We start from the raw sequence: 19,137 nt of genomic DNA on the forward strand, positions 1-19,137 counted from the left end.
AGTGTGATTCAGCCGCAGCAGCATCAGCCCACAGCCAGCTAGAAACCATCCCGCAATGATTCCTCTAAAGTGAAGCGCTAATAGAGCGGAGTCATTTCCACAGAGATCAGCGGGACTGGTTCTGGAGCAGTGTTCAGCGTTTGGCTGAGATCATGATTCTGTGGGCTGGAGAAATCTGCTGTCTGAACAGGTGCTCTGTGTGGTGAGGAAGGTAGGAGTGCTGAAAAAGAGTGAATAATGGAGTACTGAGTTTATATCTTTTGAATTGGATGGCTAAGTTTCTTCAGACTTGTTTTTCAGCTTTTTCTTCATTTTGCTTTGTGTCATTGTGTGTGTGTTGACAGAGCTAGACAACTAGCCATTCTGGATCAAATATATAGATAAATATGGAGATGGTTAGATGGTTTTTCTAAGAAGTCTCTTGTGCTCACCAAGGCTGCAAAAAAAAACATTGTGAAATATAACTATAAATATTATAGAATTATATAAAAATAACTGTTTTCTAATTTATAATGAAAAGGCAATGGAAAGTTCTCTAACAATATATATATATATAATTTTTTTTTTAATTATAATTTTTTTTATCAAATATTGAAATTAAAATTTGTATGTAATGTTACTACTGTTTTGCCTTTTAAAATACATTTATCTTGTTATGAAAATAGCCATTGATACTGATATGTGCATACAAATAGCCTAAACAAAATAAATAAGTAAATTCTAATTTAAAATGTAATTTATTTGTGATGAAAAGCTGACTTTTCAGCAGTCATTATTATCCCAGTTTTCAGTGTCACATGATCTTTTAGGAATCATTTAAAGCAGTTGTGCTGCTTAATTTTGAGTAGAAAGCATTTTTGTTAAATAGAAATCTTATGTAAAATCAAATGTTTTTTGACAATTTTGATCAATCTAATAATGTATCCTTGCTGGAAAAAAATCTTACTAACCTCAAACTTTTGAATGGTAGTGTTTATATTATATTATATTATGTTACAGTACATTACATTATATTATATTACAGATACAGTAGCTTCATGCCCACCCATAAATTATTATTAACGTTGTCATTTTGCAGGTCTTATTTTTGAAAATAAATGTAAATTTAGGCTTAATTGTATTACATTGAATCAAAGCCTGTCATTAATAAAGTTCCACATAACTCCCTAACTTCATGCATGTTTGTTTATTTTGATAATGCCTTCAGCTACCAATATAAGTGTTTTATTCTTAACTCTGTTTAACATATTTTTCCATATCTAAATCCATTCCTCAGAATTCCACAGTTTCCCTGCACAATCAGCACCGAAAATGTGACACATTCTGTGCGGACATAAAGTTGTGCTGACAGTGATAGTACTATTTACCTAACCGTGTGTTTCGGTGTGTGCGTCTCAGTTTATATTGGCAAAGTAATAAAATGTCATATCAGCAGAGCTTGGCTAAACGGCAAGAAATCAGAACGTCTGCTAAATATTCATGACAGGTTACAGGAGCGTGGAGCCGTGTGTGTGTGTGTGTGTGTTTTCTGGTCCCTGCGCAGAATTCGCCATCACGTGCCACCGATCCAGATGATAATGAACCGTTTGCATGCATGTCATATTCTGAAGGTCACACACACACACACACACACAAAGGACCAGACAGTAAATGAAGGACAGGTGAAGAGTCTATCAATCTAGTTAACATATACATGACTTTGACAGCGACCCAGTCCATTTAGAATATCCAGTGGCAGATTATTCCAGAGAGTGACATTCAAAATGTGTATTTGTGTCTCCTGGTGTGTGTGTGTGTGTAAGGGGCAGTGGAGTACTGTAAGATTAGATGCTTTGCTTGACTGGGAATCCTCCCATAATATATAATAATTACATGGATCATTGCTTTCCCACCTCAGAGAGAAAGAGAGAGAGAGATGGCCAAATGAATTCAATTTCATCTGAGCTCCTCCATGCTGATGAGGAGAACGGTCTTATGGGATATGGTGAGGATGACAGCACGCCTTACTGCTCTCGTTTCACTAATCACTCCATCCAGCACTTCTCTATCATCCGACTGTCCTCTTCCTCCTCTCCTTCGCTCACCCATCTGTCTCTGAGTGCTTCGTGCCTCCAAGTTTGCACTGAAGTTATTGAAACGTCGCTTCATGCAGATCTTTCGGATAAATTCAGCTTCTCTTGCTGAAGCTTTCGCTTCAGTCTGATTGGCGTCTTTTCTTTAGGCCTTAAAGGGACAGATCATCGAAATCACTTGCCACTTTCAGCCTGAATCGAATGTGATATGATAAAAAGACTGTGTACCACAAAGTAAAGACAAGACAGCATGCTTTTTTATTAGGTTGTCCTCATAGGCTGCATGAAGACCAGTTTTGTGTATCTGTGCTTGTCACGCATGTTTGACAACAAATTACTCTTATTAACAGGTTCTTTGAATGAATCATTCAAACAGACTCATAAACTAGGGATTTATTTATTTGATTCTGTTTGATAAATAATTGACTGAATAAACTGATTCAGTCATTGAATCAACATCTGATTGCTTTCAGTGATGTAAAGCACTTAAAGTTTGTGAAACTCGTTCATATAACAAAATATCCACAGTGACAGCATTTATTTTATTTTATTTTTATTATCAATTTATATACATTACTGTAAAAAAGCTTGGGGTCAGAAAGACTTTTTAATAGAAATTAATACTTTTATTCAGTAAAGATGCATTAAATTGAACAAAAGTGACAGTACAGACATTTATAATGTTACAAAAGTTTTTCTTAAATTTTTATTCTTAAAAGTTGAAAATGCTGTTCTTTTCAACTGTATTTATCAAATAATCCTGACAACTGAAATATTAAGCAGCACAGCTGTTTTCAACATTGATAACATAAGTAAGAGATGTTTCATGATTTCTGAAAGATCATGTGACACTAAAGACTGGAGTAATGATGCTGAAAATTCAGCTTTGCATCACAAAAATAAATTACATTTTAAATTATATTCAAATAGAAAACTGTTATTTTTAACTGTAATAATATTTCACAATATTTCTGTTTTTACTGTGTTTTTGATCAAATAAATGTAGCCTTTCAAAAACATTGGAAAGAGCAACGTGAACATTCTCCTAAACATCATCAGTTGCATTCCACTGAAGATTCGTAAATTAATCCACCCTGTTTCTTAGATCAGTCCGGACATCTTTCATCCATTTCTGTGTTTTTTCCCGCCTTTCTCTTTTCACCGCAGGACTGCATGACTCCCTCTGCAGGCAACGATAAGGGTGAAAGGAGGGAAATAAGAGAAGAGGGAGTTAGACAGAGGGGAGAGAGGGGCTAAGACAGGAAGAGAAGGGGGCTGAGTGGGCATCCCTGCGGAGCTCACGGAGCAGTAGATGGACCTGTAATGAGCACCTGAGAGAGTGAGAGAAAGACAAAAAGAGTGGGAGTTAAGCTTGAAAAATATTGCAATGCTCAAGCAAGGATCAGCTCAGAAATGTGCCGATGTTTCTCCCAAACGCATCCGCGCGAAAACACACATTGACGATTTCTCATTATTGTGTGGTGTTCATACGGTACTGTTAATGTAGGGGTTTAATTATTGCTTTAACATCTGCATAAAAGCTGTTGCATACACACACTCGCGCACAGATACATACACAGTTTAATCACAGTGCCGGGGTCCTGATGCAGCTGAGAATTCAGCAAGCGGAGCTGGACAAGAATACTGACAATCACAGCTAGAGAACGATACACACAAGCTCACACACACATACAAATAGCCTTGTAGAATACTAATACACACACCACTCCCACCAGAGGCCATGGGTGCTAAATTAGATTGGCAATTGAAATATGTTTTTCTATTCTAATTTACTGCCTCTGTTTCCCTCTGAAAGATTTTCATTAGCCACTCTCGCTAACACCTCACTTGAGACTGACTGACAACTTTTAAAGAAGTAAATGAGAATATGTTTCCATTTTACTTGCATATTTGCATAAATAAGAGTCAAATTGATAATCAAACGCACACACGCAAATGTTTTATTCAGTTTCTTTTTAAGTAGCTAAGTAGATGCTAGCTAGACAGTGTGACTTTCAGACTGTCAAATATCTATAGCAAATATTGCTTTTTTTCTGATATTGAAAGGAATAGATCACCCATAAGTAAAAATGTTATTATATGTTAATTTATTATTATTATTATTATTTTTATTAGTACATACAGTATATAATGAATATTATATATTTTATATTTGAAATGCAGATTATTTACTCTTATAATTTACTTGTTTATAAATGGTTGCCAGGTTGGGAAGATTAAGTAAACCACTGGATAGAAAATGTATCCATTTAAAGGAACACTCCACTATTTTTGAAAATAGGCTCATTTTCCAACTCCCCTAGAGTTAAACAGTTCAGTTTTACCGTTTTCGAATCCATTCAGCCGATCTCCGCGTCTGGCTGTAGCACTTTTAGCAGTAGCTTAGCATAGATCATTGAATCTGATTAGACCGTTAGCATCTCGCTCAAAAATGACCAAAGAGTTTTTATATTTTTCGTATTTAAAACTTGACTCTACTGTACTAAGACCGACGGAAAACTAAAAGTTGTGAACTTTGCTGCCGTACCATGGGTGCAGCAAGCGCAATGATATTACGCAACTCTTTGGTCATTTTTGAGCAAGATGCTAACGGTCTAATCAGATTCAATGATCTATGCTAAGTTACTGCTAAAAGTGCTATCGCCAGACCTGGAGATCGGCTGAATGGATTTCGAAAACTGTAAAACTCAACTGTTTAACTCTAGGGGAGTTGGAAAATGAGCCTATTTTCAAAAATAGTGGAGTGTTCCTTTAAGAGAAAAAGTCAGATTGGGGGATTTAAACTCTTGACATCTGGTAACTGCAACCATTAACCAGCGGGCAAATATCGCAGACGATTATGCTAAATAAATAGTGAGAACCATAAATCGTGATCATGATTAAAAAAATATGACTTATCTTACAGCCCTAGATCATAATGGCTACATCTGTCTGCTCTGTAATGGCAAAAAGTAGTATCAAGCTCATAAATGTGTTATATAAATACATTTTACACTAAACAATTCAATTCAAGTTTATTTGTATAGCGCTTTTCTCGATACAAATAGTTGCAAAGCAACTTTACAGCAAATTAAGTTTCTACAATATTTAGTAGTAGCTTATCAGTGGTGACTGTCAGTTAATGTTATGTTATTCTTACCCCATATTTATGTTGCATTTGGCTACGATATAGGCCTATGCGAGAACCAATGGCATGATGTTAAGGAGCAATTTTGAATTTGAATGTGAAGAACGGGAGATTTTCAGTGAATCATGACTTCAGTTTCATTCACAAAGTTGTTGTATGCCTTCAGAACACTTGGAATAAAGTAAAGAAGTCATATGGACTATTTTATGCAGATTTTTCTGCCTTTTTGGAGCTTGATTAAGGAAAATGTCTTTTGTGTGGTGCACAAATAAATTTTTTGGGTGAACCTTAATCTTTAAACCTCAGCATGAAAGAACGGTCAAATTATTGCACTATGAACGGCAAGATATTACATCTTTTAATGTAAAACTTCATACAGATTGCACAGTTAAGTATGTTACTATGAGCTTTCTTCGAGAACAGTCATGCAGGTAAAGATCTTTGACATTCATTTCTCACTCAGCACTTGAACTTTCATTTTTTCCCTCTCTGGTATTTCACACTCGGGTTTTTGACAGCCTTGGCGTCGGGAGTATTTCAAATGAGCGTGTTCATTTCGGTTCAAACCCCGTGCAGAAGGGCACATTGAAGTGCACTTTGACAATGCTTTTAGTGTCCCCCCTAAAACGCTCTCAATATTTTCATGTCTCCACTGTCTTTCAGAGTTTCGCTCTGCCACTTCAGTCATTTTTCTTTTCTTTTTTTTGGGGGGGCTGATAGGTTTTGTCGAACATGTCTCACACATAACAAGCATCTCCCTGAGTGAAAATTTCCAAAGAGGCATGCATGACCCTGAAGCTTCAGCGTGACGTTAAACCTAACAAACCGCAGTGCTGAAAACACTCACAATACGTTTGCAGTTTTCAGAAACAGAGATCCATTATGGCTTGTACAGAGTGCAGGGGGTTTCAGAGCACTGTTGCATTGCCGTAGGTAGTGCTCTACGGTCGGGGTGTTCATAGAGAGCTGCTATTACTGAAAGGTTAAGGGTTGGTACAGACAGAGAAATGGATTGACAGCAGGAATGTTTGATGTATCAGTGACCATATTGGTATCGGCCAGTGGTTTCTGTTTTTAATCATGCCTGTATGCATTGATCTGATTATTGTAATTGTGATGTTTCGAAGCCTTAATTTACTTTTTGTAAATGTCCAAATACCAGATAAATGCCACATACTTTGGTTTAAGGGGTTTCTTCAAATGTGTAAGACAAAAAAGGGTTAAAATTGCTGCCGTCGGAATATGTGTTTACACATGAGTGTGCATAGTACGACCCCGTATAACCTATAACTTCAGGGCTGAAAACCCTTAAATGGGAAGTTTAACAGCTCTTTGAAGCGTGTATTCCTCTGGCTTGTTTGTGTGTGTGTGTGTGTGTGTGTGTGTGTATGAGCCAGTAATAGCAGTTGAGCTGATAGGAACAGACAGAGATGGATGGCAATGTACTGACATATTAAAGCTGCTGTGTGAATGAGGGTGTGTGTTTGTGTGAGCGGCTCAGTAATAAAAACCTTCTTCTGCTGTCTGGAAAGTATGTGTTGCTGACCTCATGAAACTTGTCAGGAACATTTCCACTGCAAAATAAAATAAATTTAATTTATAACATTTAATTTTAATATTTAAAAAAATATGAATAATTATATTTAATATGTATTATTTTATTTGCTGATTATAGGACTATTCTGTTTTTGTTGCATGTTTATGTATCTCATTCTCTACTGTACTGTAATGCAAAAATATAGTGACACATTATTTATAAGTATTTATGGCGATTTAAATAAACACTTTTATAGTAATTTGTACTGTAAATAAATGTTAAATAAATGTAAACAAAACATTTACAGTAAAGAAGATCTAAGAATTGCCATTGAGAATATTGGCATTTATAATGATTTACAAAAATGTCATTAGGTAAGGAAAATGTGGGGGAAATTGTGCTAACTGTCATGAAATAAATGTCATAATGCAAAAGCTCCTTAAAATAGACTTTGTATTCCATACGGAAATATAATTTTGCATTCATTGTGTTAATGTTGATTTTGTGATGAAATTTGACACTTGAGACCCATACATAACATTTACAAAAACAAATTGTGATTTTAGTCATTTGTAGGAGATGCTAAATATTTGGCAATACAAATCTGTGAGAATTAGTCAGCACATAGCACTTGAAGTTTGTGAGGATATTTGGTGTGGGTGTGCGCATGTACGTCCTCTCATTGTCTGCCCCGGGACGAGCGAGAGAGCAGGAGGACGTTTTTATTTATGACCCGTCCAAAGCAGCAGAAACAGTTGTTTAGAGTTGCACACGCAGACGTGTTTTACTGCCCGAATGAGCTTTCATTTCTCTAGTAATCATTTTTTAAGGGAAGAAAAACTGCAGGACATGCAGTTTGTGGCAGCTAATAATTTTTATTGGCAAATTTTTAAGACCTAAAGTGCAGCACTGGAACATTTGTCATTTTTAATCAGAGAGAGAGTCTCCTGAGGTGTATTCGGAGTTACCTGAGGCGGCTCTACCTTCCCTGTGTGTGAATTCTGCTGTTTCGGCTGCCAACCTCCACTTGGCCTCTGCGGAGGGAAAAAAATTATTAACTTCCAAGGACATACAGTATTGAGACTGTGAGCCTGTCTGTCTGCAGGGGGGAACTCATAAAATGAGGTGGAAAAGTGAGCTGTAAAGTCTTAAACTGACAAATACAAATTCCCAAGAAAAAAGTAACAGGGATTTATGCAGCAAACATTAATTATTGGTATTTTCTCATAGGCAAGCATCAGGAGGGTTCTCGCACCACTGTTTGTGCTACAGAAATGAATGATACCTCAAATTGCATGTGCTATTACTTTCCTAATCATCAGACTTACTATTGCAACTTGAGTCAGTAGGAAACCACCAAGAACACATTAGTAATTACAGTGCGACTGCCTAAAGTTGCCATCACATTAGCCAAATTTCAGAGAATTTAGTTGGCAAAAAAGGTCCATTGCCTGTCATCAACAGTGAATTCACATGACCAACTGAAACCAATGCAAAGTCTGAGTGGGGAAAACTTTGACCCTAGGGCTGGACGATATAGCTACAAAATGTATCAACGATATAATGTTTCATATCGTTCGGTATCGATAATTAGTGACATTTTTAATAGGTTAACCTTTTTTAAAACATTTTTTTTTTAATTTAACCACCGTATTTTTAAATTAACCCATTTTATTGAGACAAACAACAAATATTTTTTTGTTTTAACAGTCAAACACAAAATAAAAATTAAACATATCTCCTTTCTAATGTTTTATATGCAGATTAATAAGTCTTACGGAAACTTTTGGCTTGTTTCCCGAGGCCACAGGAGGACGCAATGAGCTAAGAAATGCAGCGCATTAAATGCAATGCAATGAAATTACTTACCTGTCTATAAAAAAGTGCATAACGTCTAAATTAACATATCTAAATCAAATATAATTTCGTAAATTGCATAAACAATTATGAACAAACCAGCGTCATGTACGCATTGCTTAATACAAAGCCGAATCGCCGATCACACAGATTGCATTAAAAAATTATTAGGACGCAGTGAAAAGGAATAAACCTCCACAAATTTGAGACGTGTTTTCTAAACGTTTAAACTTTGTTTGAGACGCGAGTGCAGCAGTCATAGTTGTCCGTCTAAAAATGTGCTGAATATGCCTTCTGTGTGAATGGCTTGGTTTCGGTTTAACCTGATCAAGATCTCCTGCGCATTGAGCAACTGTATTTCTTGAATATTTTGAATGAATAAAGCATCAATGGTGCATGTCGTGGGCTAGACTAACAAAGCATTAAAATGCAACAGCGTCACTTACATCAACATCGCTGCATCACATGCAACGCTGATGATGCTCCCTGACGCACACCTAACATTCGATTGTAGCATTTTTGCATTCAGATCCAAATGTTTATTTTTAAATTTGACTAATATTCATTTTTTATTCACAATCTCCTCATCACAGGCAGGGACAGCACTCTTTTCAGCATGTGCTCATGTGTGCTGTCACTCATAGCACGTGCCTATATCAAACATTTTTTCTATCGTTATCGATGAAGGTGTACTGTCGATAAATACCTATACCGTTTTATCGCCCAGGCCTATTTGGCCCTCACAAAAATTCATGAAATTACTGAATTTTGCTTTGGTCGAACAGCGGTAAACAGTGCATTAAAACCACCCAGAACACCTTAGCAATGTCCTGACATCACGGCAACAAAGTTTTGCATGAGCAATTCCTGTTTTACTATGTTTTTTGTATATAGTAAAATTGACTGAAATATTGATATTGAAGTTGATATAATAAAAGAAGTTTGTTACCTATATAAGTAATTGTTTTTACCTATGCTGTGACAGTCTACGTGCAATAATAACCAGCTTGACTAGCTTGTGTTTGTAACGGAATAATGTTAAAATTAAACATATCTCCTTTCTAATGTTTTATATGCAGATTAATAAGTCTTACGGAAACTTTTGGCTTGTTTCCCGAGGCCACAGGAGGACGCAATGAGCTAAGAAATGCAGCGCATTAAATGCAATGCAATGAAATTACTTACCTGTCTATAAAAAAGTGCATAACGTCTAAATTAACATATCTAAATCAAATATAATTTCGTAAATTGCATAAACAATTATGAACAAACCAGCGTCATGTACGCATTGCTTAATACAAAGCCGAATCGCCGATCACACAGATTGCATTAAAAAATTATTAGGACGCAGTGAAAAGGAATAAACCTCCACAAATTTGAGACGTGTTTTCTAAACGTTTAAACTTTGTTTGAGACGCGAGTGCAGCAGTCATAGTTGTCCGTCTAAAAATGTGCTGAATATGCCTTCTGTGTGAATGGCTTGGTTTCGGTTTAACCTGATCAAGATCTCCTGCGCATTGAGCAACTGTATTTCTTGAATATTTTGAATGAATAAAGCATCAATGGTGCATGTCGTGGGCTAGACTAACAAAGCATTAAAATGCAACAGCGTCACTTACATCAACATCGCTGCATCACATGCAACGCTGATGATGCTCCCTGACGCACACCTAACATTCGATTGTAGCATTTTTGCATTCAGATCCAAATGTTTATTTTTAAATTTGACTAATATTCATTTTTTATTCACAATCTCCTCATCACAGGCAGGGACAGCACTCTTTTCAGCATGTGCTCATGTGTGCTGTCACTCATAGCACGTGCCTATATCAAACATTTTTTCTATCGTTATCGATGAAGGTGTACCGTCGATAAATACCTATACCATTTTATCGCCCAGGCCTATTTGGCCCTCACAAAAATTCATGAAATTACTGAATTTTGCTTTGGTCGAACAGCGGTAAACAGTGCATTAAAACCACCCAGAACACCTTAGCAATGTCCTGACATCACGGCAACAAAGTTTTGCATGAGCAATTCCTGTTTTACTATGTTTTTTGTATATAGTAAAATTGACTGAAATATTGATATTGAAGTTGATATAATAAAAGAAGTTTGTTACCTATATAAGTAATTTTTTTTACCTATGCTGTGACAGTCTACGTGCAATAATAACCAGCTTGACTAGCTTGTGTTTGTAACGGAATAATGTTGTCCATGTAAGTGCTGTCCATTTTGGGATTTTAGCTCGCCCAAACTCTTCTAAGCTGTTTATTTCTCTGTGGGGAAGGTATCCTGACCCTGTATGTCAAATATTATACTGCAGAGTATTATAGACCGTTTTCTTCAAAGAAACCTGGAGGAAGAGATTTAACATGAGCCTTTGAGGTAAAGTATCAGGCCTATTCAGCCCAGTGGGAAAGTGAGAATAATATCAGAAAGAGTCCCATGTCTGTAGGAAGTTTCAGCTGGAGTCGGTATGTGCTAAGCGGATCAGAACAAACCGGGTCAAGAGAAGATCTACCAAGTTCAGCTGAGTCAACTAGTAGCACTAATCAAATTTTCAGAGGTTTTGAAAATCAGACATATGGCAGCTGATTAATTCTTACCAATTACTGAACAAAATAAAAAAGCACTGTAAAGGAATAAACACGCCATTTGTCAGCAGAACTGCAGGGTATTGTAAAAGGTGAGAATTTAGTTTTTGGCAAAAGCATGTTGCATTTTCACTTGGTCTATTGGGGAAAGTGGTTTGGCACTAACTGCTTTTCTAGAGCTAATATTTAACTCCAGAGTATTGCAACCGAAGGTGTAAAATGTGATTTTTAGCAAGTCGCACATCGTGTGGATCCATGGGAGCGGTGCAGGGTACCGAACCCCGTAATACAAGTAGCGTTTTAAAGGCGTGAAAACCTACTCGAGCAACACGACACTTCCCACTCGCGCTGGAGAAAGTGTGAATGTCTGTTGGACGCCTGTTCTTGGAGGACCCGAGTCCTGCTGTCTTTGTGTGGGTGTAGTGTGTACTAAATGAAGGAATTGCTGAGGTGTGTACAGCTAGTATATGGGGACGTATGAATGAGTTTGAACAATTAGGAAGTTGGCGTCGGGTAGAGTGGTAAATATCTGCTCAGGCGTGGGTGGACTGGCACCTCTTTGTCCTTCTGTTGTAAGTGAAACTAGGAAATCAGCGTCCATCCGGCAGGCACGGCTGCACCTGTAGCACAGATGATGGATGGGAGAGATTTGCAGCGCACAATGGATTCTGTGGCCCGAGCGGACGAGGTTAAAGGCGGCAGGTGAGGTGGAAAAAGTTGCATTAGCTCAGGTTGACGGAGCTGCTACATTGAATGAGTGACAAGCTCGCTAGAGAGCGGCTGCGCGTGTTTGTGTGCTAAAAGGTGTTGGAGACGGGAAACAAGTGAGCGTGTGATGTGGAGTTTCCTTTCTCATTGTACGCTCGTGTCAGGCCGCTCTTGCTTAATTCAGAGCGACTAGCCGTGCGAGGTTGCCTTCAAAATGAGTGTGTATGTGTATGTGTGTTTCGTGGATTAAATTGGCCCGCTTGCTCTTGGTTCGTGCACCCGTCTGATCTGATTGGAGTTGTCTGCTTCTGGGCTGGTGGGGTTGGTTTTCTCCCTGTGATCTCCATAATCACAACAGCAGCCATCTCTTGTTATCAATAATATTGACAAAAAAAATCTCTGGGTGATGTTCTGCATTATATTTTGATTTATATTTCTCATAATTCAGAATTTTTTCTTGCACTTGCGAGTTTACATCTCGCAATTCTGACTTTTTTTAATCAGAATTGCATGACATGAACTCACAATTATGAGTTATAAAGTTAGAATAGCAGGATATAAACTCGCAATTGCTAAAAATAAAGACAGAATTGTGAGAAAAAGTCAGAAACGCAATTCTGACTTTATTTTTTAGCAATTGCAATTCTGACTTTACTTGCAATTTTGACTTTTTTTTCAGAATTGTGAGATAAGCTCACAATTGCGAGTTGTATCGTCCAATTCTGAGGGGGGGGGGGGGGGTTCTGATATGCTATCAGAATTCCAAGATTATATCTCGCAATTCTGACTCAACAACTCGCAATTGCGTGTTATAAAGTCAGAATTATAAAGTCACAATTCATCAAATCCATGTGGTTGTTTTCCCATAGTGATGTCACTTCCTGGAGGATGATGTCATTAGGAACTGGCTTTTGTTAGTTAGGGATTTTACAAAAGATTAACAGGATAGAAAGTGATATTGAGGACCACAATGGAAATAAGCCTAAGGCTTTTTTGTGTATTTTATCCTCGATAGTTTTGAAATGTGTATGAATTAGTCTTTATGGGCCTTTTTGTATTATGTTTTAAATTTTGTCAAATAAAACAAACAAACAAGCAAACAAAAAGACACAGGAAAAATATGTGTAAATCAATAACCAACTTATTAAAAAAGGAAATTAATGCATAAAACAATGGTTGCAATATTAGGATTAGAGAAAGAACAAATGAATGATGATTTTTATCTTTTAAAGTTGTCATGTGGGAACATGAACAACTAGGCCTACTTCTTAAAAATGAGCCCCTCTCAGTTTGGCTTGGATTTTCAGTATGTTTTTTTCACACAAATAAAACCTGTGATAGATCTGAATGTGGCTTGGAACAGAAAATAAACTATATACAGATGATCAGATTTTAAACAGCACTTTGATCGCTGCATTAACAACAGATATCTGAGCTATTATCTGTGCTTAGTGGGGTGGACATAATCACTTTAGTTTCAAACTGACTATTTGTCTGCTCGACTGGAAATGCCGCTGGTGAGGGCCAAGAAAGACACAGCATATGTTTATGACTAATGCAGTTAAACTCTCAAACATGATTGTAACGTCAGTGTCTATGTAGGATATCAGACCGAATCAGACAATCTAAGATTTGTTCAAAACATGGCTGAAACCTGAGGAGCCTGAATTCCACAGAGGCCCAAGACAACAGGATGTTCATAAATAAGATCCTGTCCCCCAAGCCTGAACCAACTAGCAGCTTTGAGTAGCTCACGGCATTTAAACAAAAGAACACTTATTGACAATTCCCAGGAGATTGTCAATTTTGGGGGCAAGTTATCAAGAATAATGATCAAAAGAGATGCACAGCGTGACCGTCACATGGAAACATGTGATAGTGATCACAAGCTCTTCGAATTGACATCCCCCACCTCACGACAAAGAACAGACTTTCGGAGATTCCTTAAAGACCTCTTAATCTCTGGTCTTCATGCATTCACAGAATGGCACGGAAACTGCCTTTCCATGCACCTAAATGACACTAAAAGGACTCGAGCAACTAATCATTGCTGCTATATATAATCCCATATCATGTATGTAACCCACATGTGACTTATCAGGTACCTTTAAAATCTTAAATTATTCCCTTTGAGCTAAATTGACCTGTTTCCCTTACATCTATTCACTAAGATCTTAACTAAAGGATGAAAACCATAGGTGAACATTCAAAACATTCAGCTGTCATTTCAGTAGTTGTTTCATGTTAGACACTTATCAGCCAAGTATCTCGTTTTTTTGTAGCATAGACAAAGGTCTGTCTATCTATCTGTCTGTTGTTCTATTGTTTTCTGTCGTTTTGTCATTCTGTTGTTCTGTCCTTTGTTTCATTCTGTGTATTGTTTTATAATTCTGTCTGTTGTTTTATCTTTTTATCAATCGATATTGTTTTGTCTGTCATTTTATCATTGTTGTTCTGTCCGTAGTTTTATCATTCTATCGTTCTGTTTGTTGTTTTATCATTCTATTGTTCTGTCTGTTATTTTATCTTTCTAACGTTCTGTCATTCTCTGTTCTGTTTGTCTATTTGTCTGTCGTTCTGTCATTCTCCTGTTCTGTCTGTTGTTCTGTCTGTCTCTCTGTTGTTTCTGTCTGTTTATTATATTATAAGACGCAATTATTCATGTTGCAGTTAAAGAGAACAGTAAAGACCGTGACATCTCTGTTTCTGTACACGCCAGTTATTTTTCAGAGTGTAAACAAACCTTTCTGTTAATCGAGCAGATGTTACCTATCCACCCCGAATCTCACTTCTTCCTTTCCTGCGCTGTGAAATCATCTCTAAGTTCATCAAGTGCCCCTGATAGGGCAGCAGGAGCGCTAGATTCGATAAACATCGTATTGACAGCGTGCCAGCGGCAGGGCATATGCCAGCGAGTTGTGAGAGGTGTGGAGCCGTGAGCAGCAGATGTGGGGGACGAGTCGCGCTCGTACCGCTGCCATGTCTGCCGCTGATGAGATTGGAAACTGTTGCTTGTATGCTGTGGGGCAACTTATCAATAATGGATCAAATTGGTAGGCAACATTAATTAGAGGAGAAATGAAGAACTTGTGCTTGTTTTATGTTTGTGTGTGAGTGTGTGTGCAGTGTGATCTCATTAGTACTTGTAAATATTTGGATGTGAAGTATGGTTCTAGCACATTTGAATATATTTCCATTCATTTGGATAGACACTGCTGACAGCAGATACTGTGAAACATAAACCTTATTGCATTTAAATGACTTGAAATGTAAAAGAATCCTTAACGGTTCACAGAACATAGATCTCATGCAATCATCAGCAATGCAGTTAACTGTTTATTAGTTCCTTGTGGTTTCTAAACAATGAATCAGTGAAATATGTATAGCATGTTTCACAATAACATTGTTTCACTTATATTTTGAACTTATTGAGCTTTCATGAGCCATACAAATATTGCAAAGTACTTTTGTTAGTCCCATTTAAATTTCATTTATATATACATTTTCCATTCAAAATGATCTTTACAGTAAAAGTTTTTCCTCAAAGTCATGCCATGGGCTTGTGTTTGAGTTTTAGACTCTGTCACCTGTTGGAGTAAACTCTCAAACTTTCTGACACGTCAGAGATTTCAAAACGTCTTGTAGGTCTCTAAAGTGGTACATCTATAGAAGGCTTTTGAACTTTAGATACTATCAGTGATACGCTGCCATTGTATCTCTCCAAAAGTGTATGAATCCCTTAACATCCCTCAACAAAAATTCAGAACAAAAACCACACACTGCAATGCTATGCTAATTGTTTGACACGTCTCGATTCTGAGTATGAAAACATCTTCTTTTCCCAGCGTAGGCCTGGGACGAGCAGGGTGGCAGTATGAATATGTGAACACTTCAAAGGCAATTAGAAACCGAGGGTTACATAAACTACAGGAGACCTCATTTCTTCTTCTGCTGCTGTCTAACTGAACCCCAGCGGGCAGACGTGTTCCACAAAATCACGTCTTTGACTGGTTAATTTTTTCCTTCAATAGATCGCGAGGCTATCCGATCGCTCCCCCTGGAAAATTCTGAATATTTGACTATTATTGGTTTTTTCTACGGTTGTGCGATTTCTTTGAGGATACCTTTGATGTGGTTTGCGAGTCTTGCTGGTATTGTAGGATTCATCGCCTTTCGGCGCTCGTGGCAAATTAATTATTTTTGTAGCATTTTAATCCTCTTGTGTAGCTTAATACGCAGGGGCAAATTAAGACGGCAATGAATATTTGGTCCTTGAAATATGCAGAAATGTAAACGTAAGTATCCTGCAGGCAGAAGTTTCATCATGTTGAATCTGAGCGCTTAAAATGCACACAAACCAAAGCGATTTCCATGTTGGGTGGTACAGAAAGTAACGTCCAATTGAGTAAGGCTGTGTGACATGTTCAGCCCACCCTGTAAAGATTCAGAAAAGAAAATAGTCTGAAGGAAACGAGAAATATAAATAGATATCTATATGCAATATGCTGATTGGTCAATACAGTATTCCAGTCCTAATATAGTAATTTTTTGAAAAAACTTGTTCAGCTGCTATTGTAGAGGCACAAAAACGATCTCAGAAAAATTTGCCCCAAAATTATAATGAATAATTTTTGCATGATGGAAAGCTTTTAAAAAAGTTTTAAAAAATATATTTATAATTTTTTTCTCATGATAGCTTCACTTTTTTTTTGTTGATTTTTCGTGATAGTTTCACAAAATATTATTATCATAATATGTCTGAGCTGCTTTTTAAAATGTTTTTAACACTTTTTTCTACTTTTTACTTTTTTCATTGGTAATTTCAATCAGAAAATACTGCACTTGTCAAAATTAAGTTGACATGGTGTATTATTAATATATAAATATAATTTTTTAATAAAATAAAATAAAAAATAAATTATAATTGAAATATTCAGAGACAATATATTTTATTAATTAGCTTTATAATATAGTATTTTAATAAAAATCTGTGATCTTGATTTATTTTTTTACGTTGTAACCATTTCTTAAAAACAGTAAGCCAAGGCTGTGCTGTATTGTGTCACTCCGCTACACGTCATAAATTGCAATAGCTGTTTAGTCATGTCTGTATTCACAATACAGCACGCCCTCTTGCACTTTACTGCTTAAATAAACCCCCTCTCAAAGCTACGATACAAGATGTGTTAAAACGAGTACATTTAATTAGTGCTATTTCATCCTGGCTTTCTAATCCTTAGCTCCCGGCTAGCATAAAGCTTAATGCGGTGGAAAATCGTGTTTTTAGCGAAGATGAAGTAATGATGGCACTCTGTGGCTTAATCATATTGACATATGCCATCTTCCCCTCTTCTCTCTCATGTGTGTTCTGTAGGCAGCTGTTCGTTTGAAGAGCACTACAGTAATTGTGGCTACAGCGTGGCGTTGGGGACTAATGGCTTCGCCTGGGAGCAAGTCAACACCTGGGAGAGACCCTCCATGGACGCGGCCGTTCCCACAGGTATGGGATACACCTCCATGCCTCACTCTTTCGTGTTTTCTTCATCTCTTTCTCTTCTGCTGAGGTATTTTTAAAGGAATAGTTCACTCAGAAATGAAAGTTCTGCCATTATTGTTAGAGATGCACCGATTGATCGGCCAGAGATCGGAATCCACCGATTTTCCTCATGATCGGCCGGTCAGTCTCACTTCTTTCCGATTTCGAGCCGATCCGTTTTGTTACCAGCGTCACAGGCAATAACGTCAGCCGCGCATTCTTGCTCTCTTCTCTCCGATGACCCCTTCTCTCTCACACACGTCTCATTCGCTCCGGTTAAATAGTGCTTGTATTGCGCATTATTTTAGTCATTCCCGCAGGTTTCGCACTTATACCAACCGCGCGCACACCACCACTGATCAATATTAGTGGAGCGCACAAACCGCGCTCAGTCTCAGCTGTGGCTTTAACTTCTGTAGTATTTTTTTACTGAATAAAAACTTACTTGACCTGAAAAACTTAGTTTCATAGCTCTCTTTATTCTATTGCATTTATTTGTGCTGTTGTTTGCAATTTTTTTTATTTGTACTCATTTTATTACTGACTTTTTACTTGTGTTTTTTTACGAAAATAAAACTTTGCATTGAAGAAAAGTAGATTTTTGTTTGTATATGCTGTCAATTATAGTTCTTAGAAAGAGAATCGGAATCGGAATGTTTATGTATGTTTTTTTTTTGCTTTTAGAGCTTAACATATATGATTAATTGATGTTGTATGAAGAATCAAACATACAGGTTTGAAACAACATATGGTTGAGAAAATAAGTACATTTTCATTTTTGGGTGATCAGTTCCTTTTCCAGCTGCTTTCTTTCAGCAATTCCCAAGATCCATTTTCTTCAGTCATATCTCAGTCTCTAAATCATTTTGTTCATGTTTTTTGCCTTTCATTCTTCTCTCTATTGGCCTCTTGTTATATGGAGAAGGCACTTTGGCCTCCCATCTGTCTCGAAGTCTGTCTCTTTCTCTCGGAAGCGAGGCAGTAGTTCACAGCGAGACAAATGGCAATCAAGTTCGCTGTCACTCTCACTCAGCCGTCTCCTGCAGTGCTCAACAACCTCTGTCTCGCAGCACCCTTAAAGACAATAGAGTCAGCTACACAACTGCGTCTCTCCCCGCCAGCTTATTTAACCCCATTTGCTCCCTACACACTACATCTGACACCAAAGCACTCCAGCTTCCAGACACTCCATTGGAAAGGTGCTACATCCTTATAAATGACAGTTTTGGGGGGTAGTGTGCTGCTTTTAAGCCACTAAAGAAGTTTAGGGTTGCTGTAGTGAAAGCACCTTTCCCAGAATTGGACGGTGGTTTTCAGAAGACGATAGTGTTTTTTTTTTAAGGCAGTGGTTCTCAGTTGGTGGGTTGTGTCCTAAAAATATGAGCTGTTGTAGTTCAGAGGGACATATATATATGTATATATTTTTTTATATTATTATTTAGGAGCTTGAATATTGGCCTCTTTCTTAAAAAACAAAGAAAAAAAACAATCTGTAGTTTGTAATTGAATTTAATATTATAGATACATTTTATTATTTATTTATAACTAGTTATGGTTAATTATTCATATTTCCCCATGAGCTAAATTCGCTACATTAATAATATTAAAAAAAGATTAATAATCAATACATTAAGTATTTTATATATATATATATATATATATATATATATATATATATACAG

At 37.0% G+C, this 19,137-nt stretch overlaps 1 protein-coding gene across 1 annotated transcript in view; it reads left to right on the forward strand.

The window, feature by feature from the left end:
- Positions 1-19,137, forward strand: part of ptprt (protein tyrosine phosphatase receptor type T) — a 278,126-nt gene that overhangs the window by 45,967 nt on the left and 213,022 nt on the right. The window contains exon 2 of the mRNA XM_016287683.1: positions 17,294-17,419. Within this exon, the coding sequence (XP_016143169.1) occupies positions 17,294-17,419 (126 nt within the window). The remainder of the gene's footprint in view (positions 1-17,293; positions 17,420-19,137) is intronic.

The sequence above is a fragment of the Sinocyclocheilus grahami genome, unplaced genomic scaffold (assembly GCF_001515645.1).
Source record: "Sinocyclocheilus grahami isolate Dianchi unplaced genomic scaffold, SAMN03320097.WGS_v1.1 scaffold223.1, whole genome shotgun sequence".
NCBI classification, from domain to species: Eukaryota; Metazoa; Chordata; class Actinopteri; order Cypriniformes; family Cyprinidae; genus Sinocyclocheilus; species Sinocyclocheilus grahami.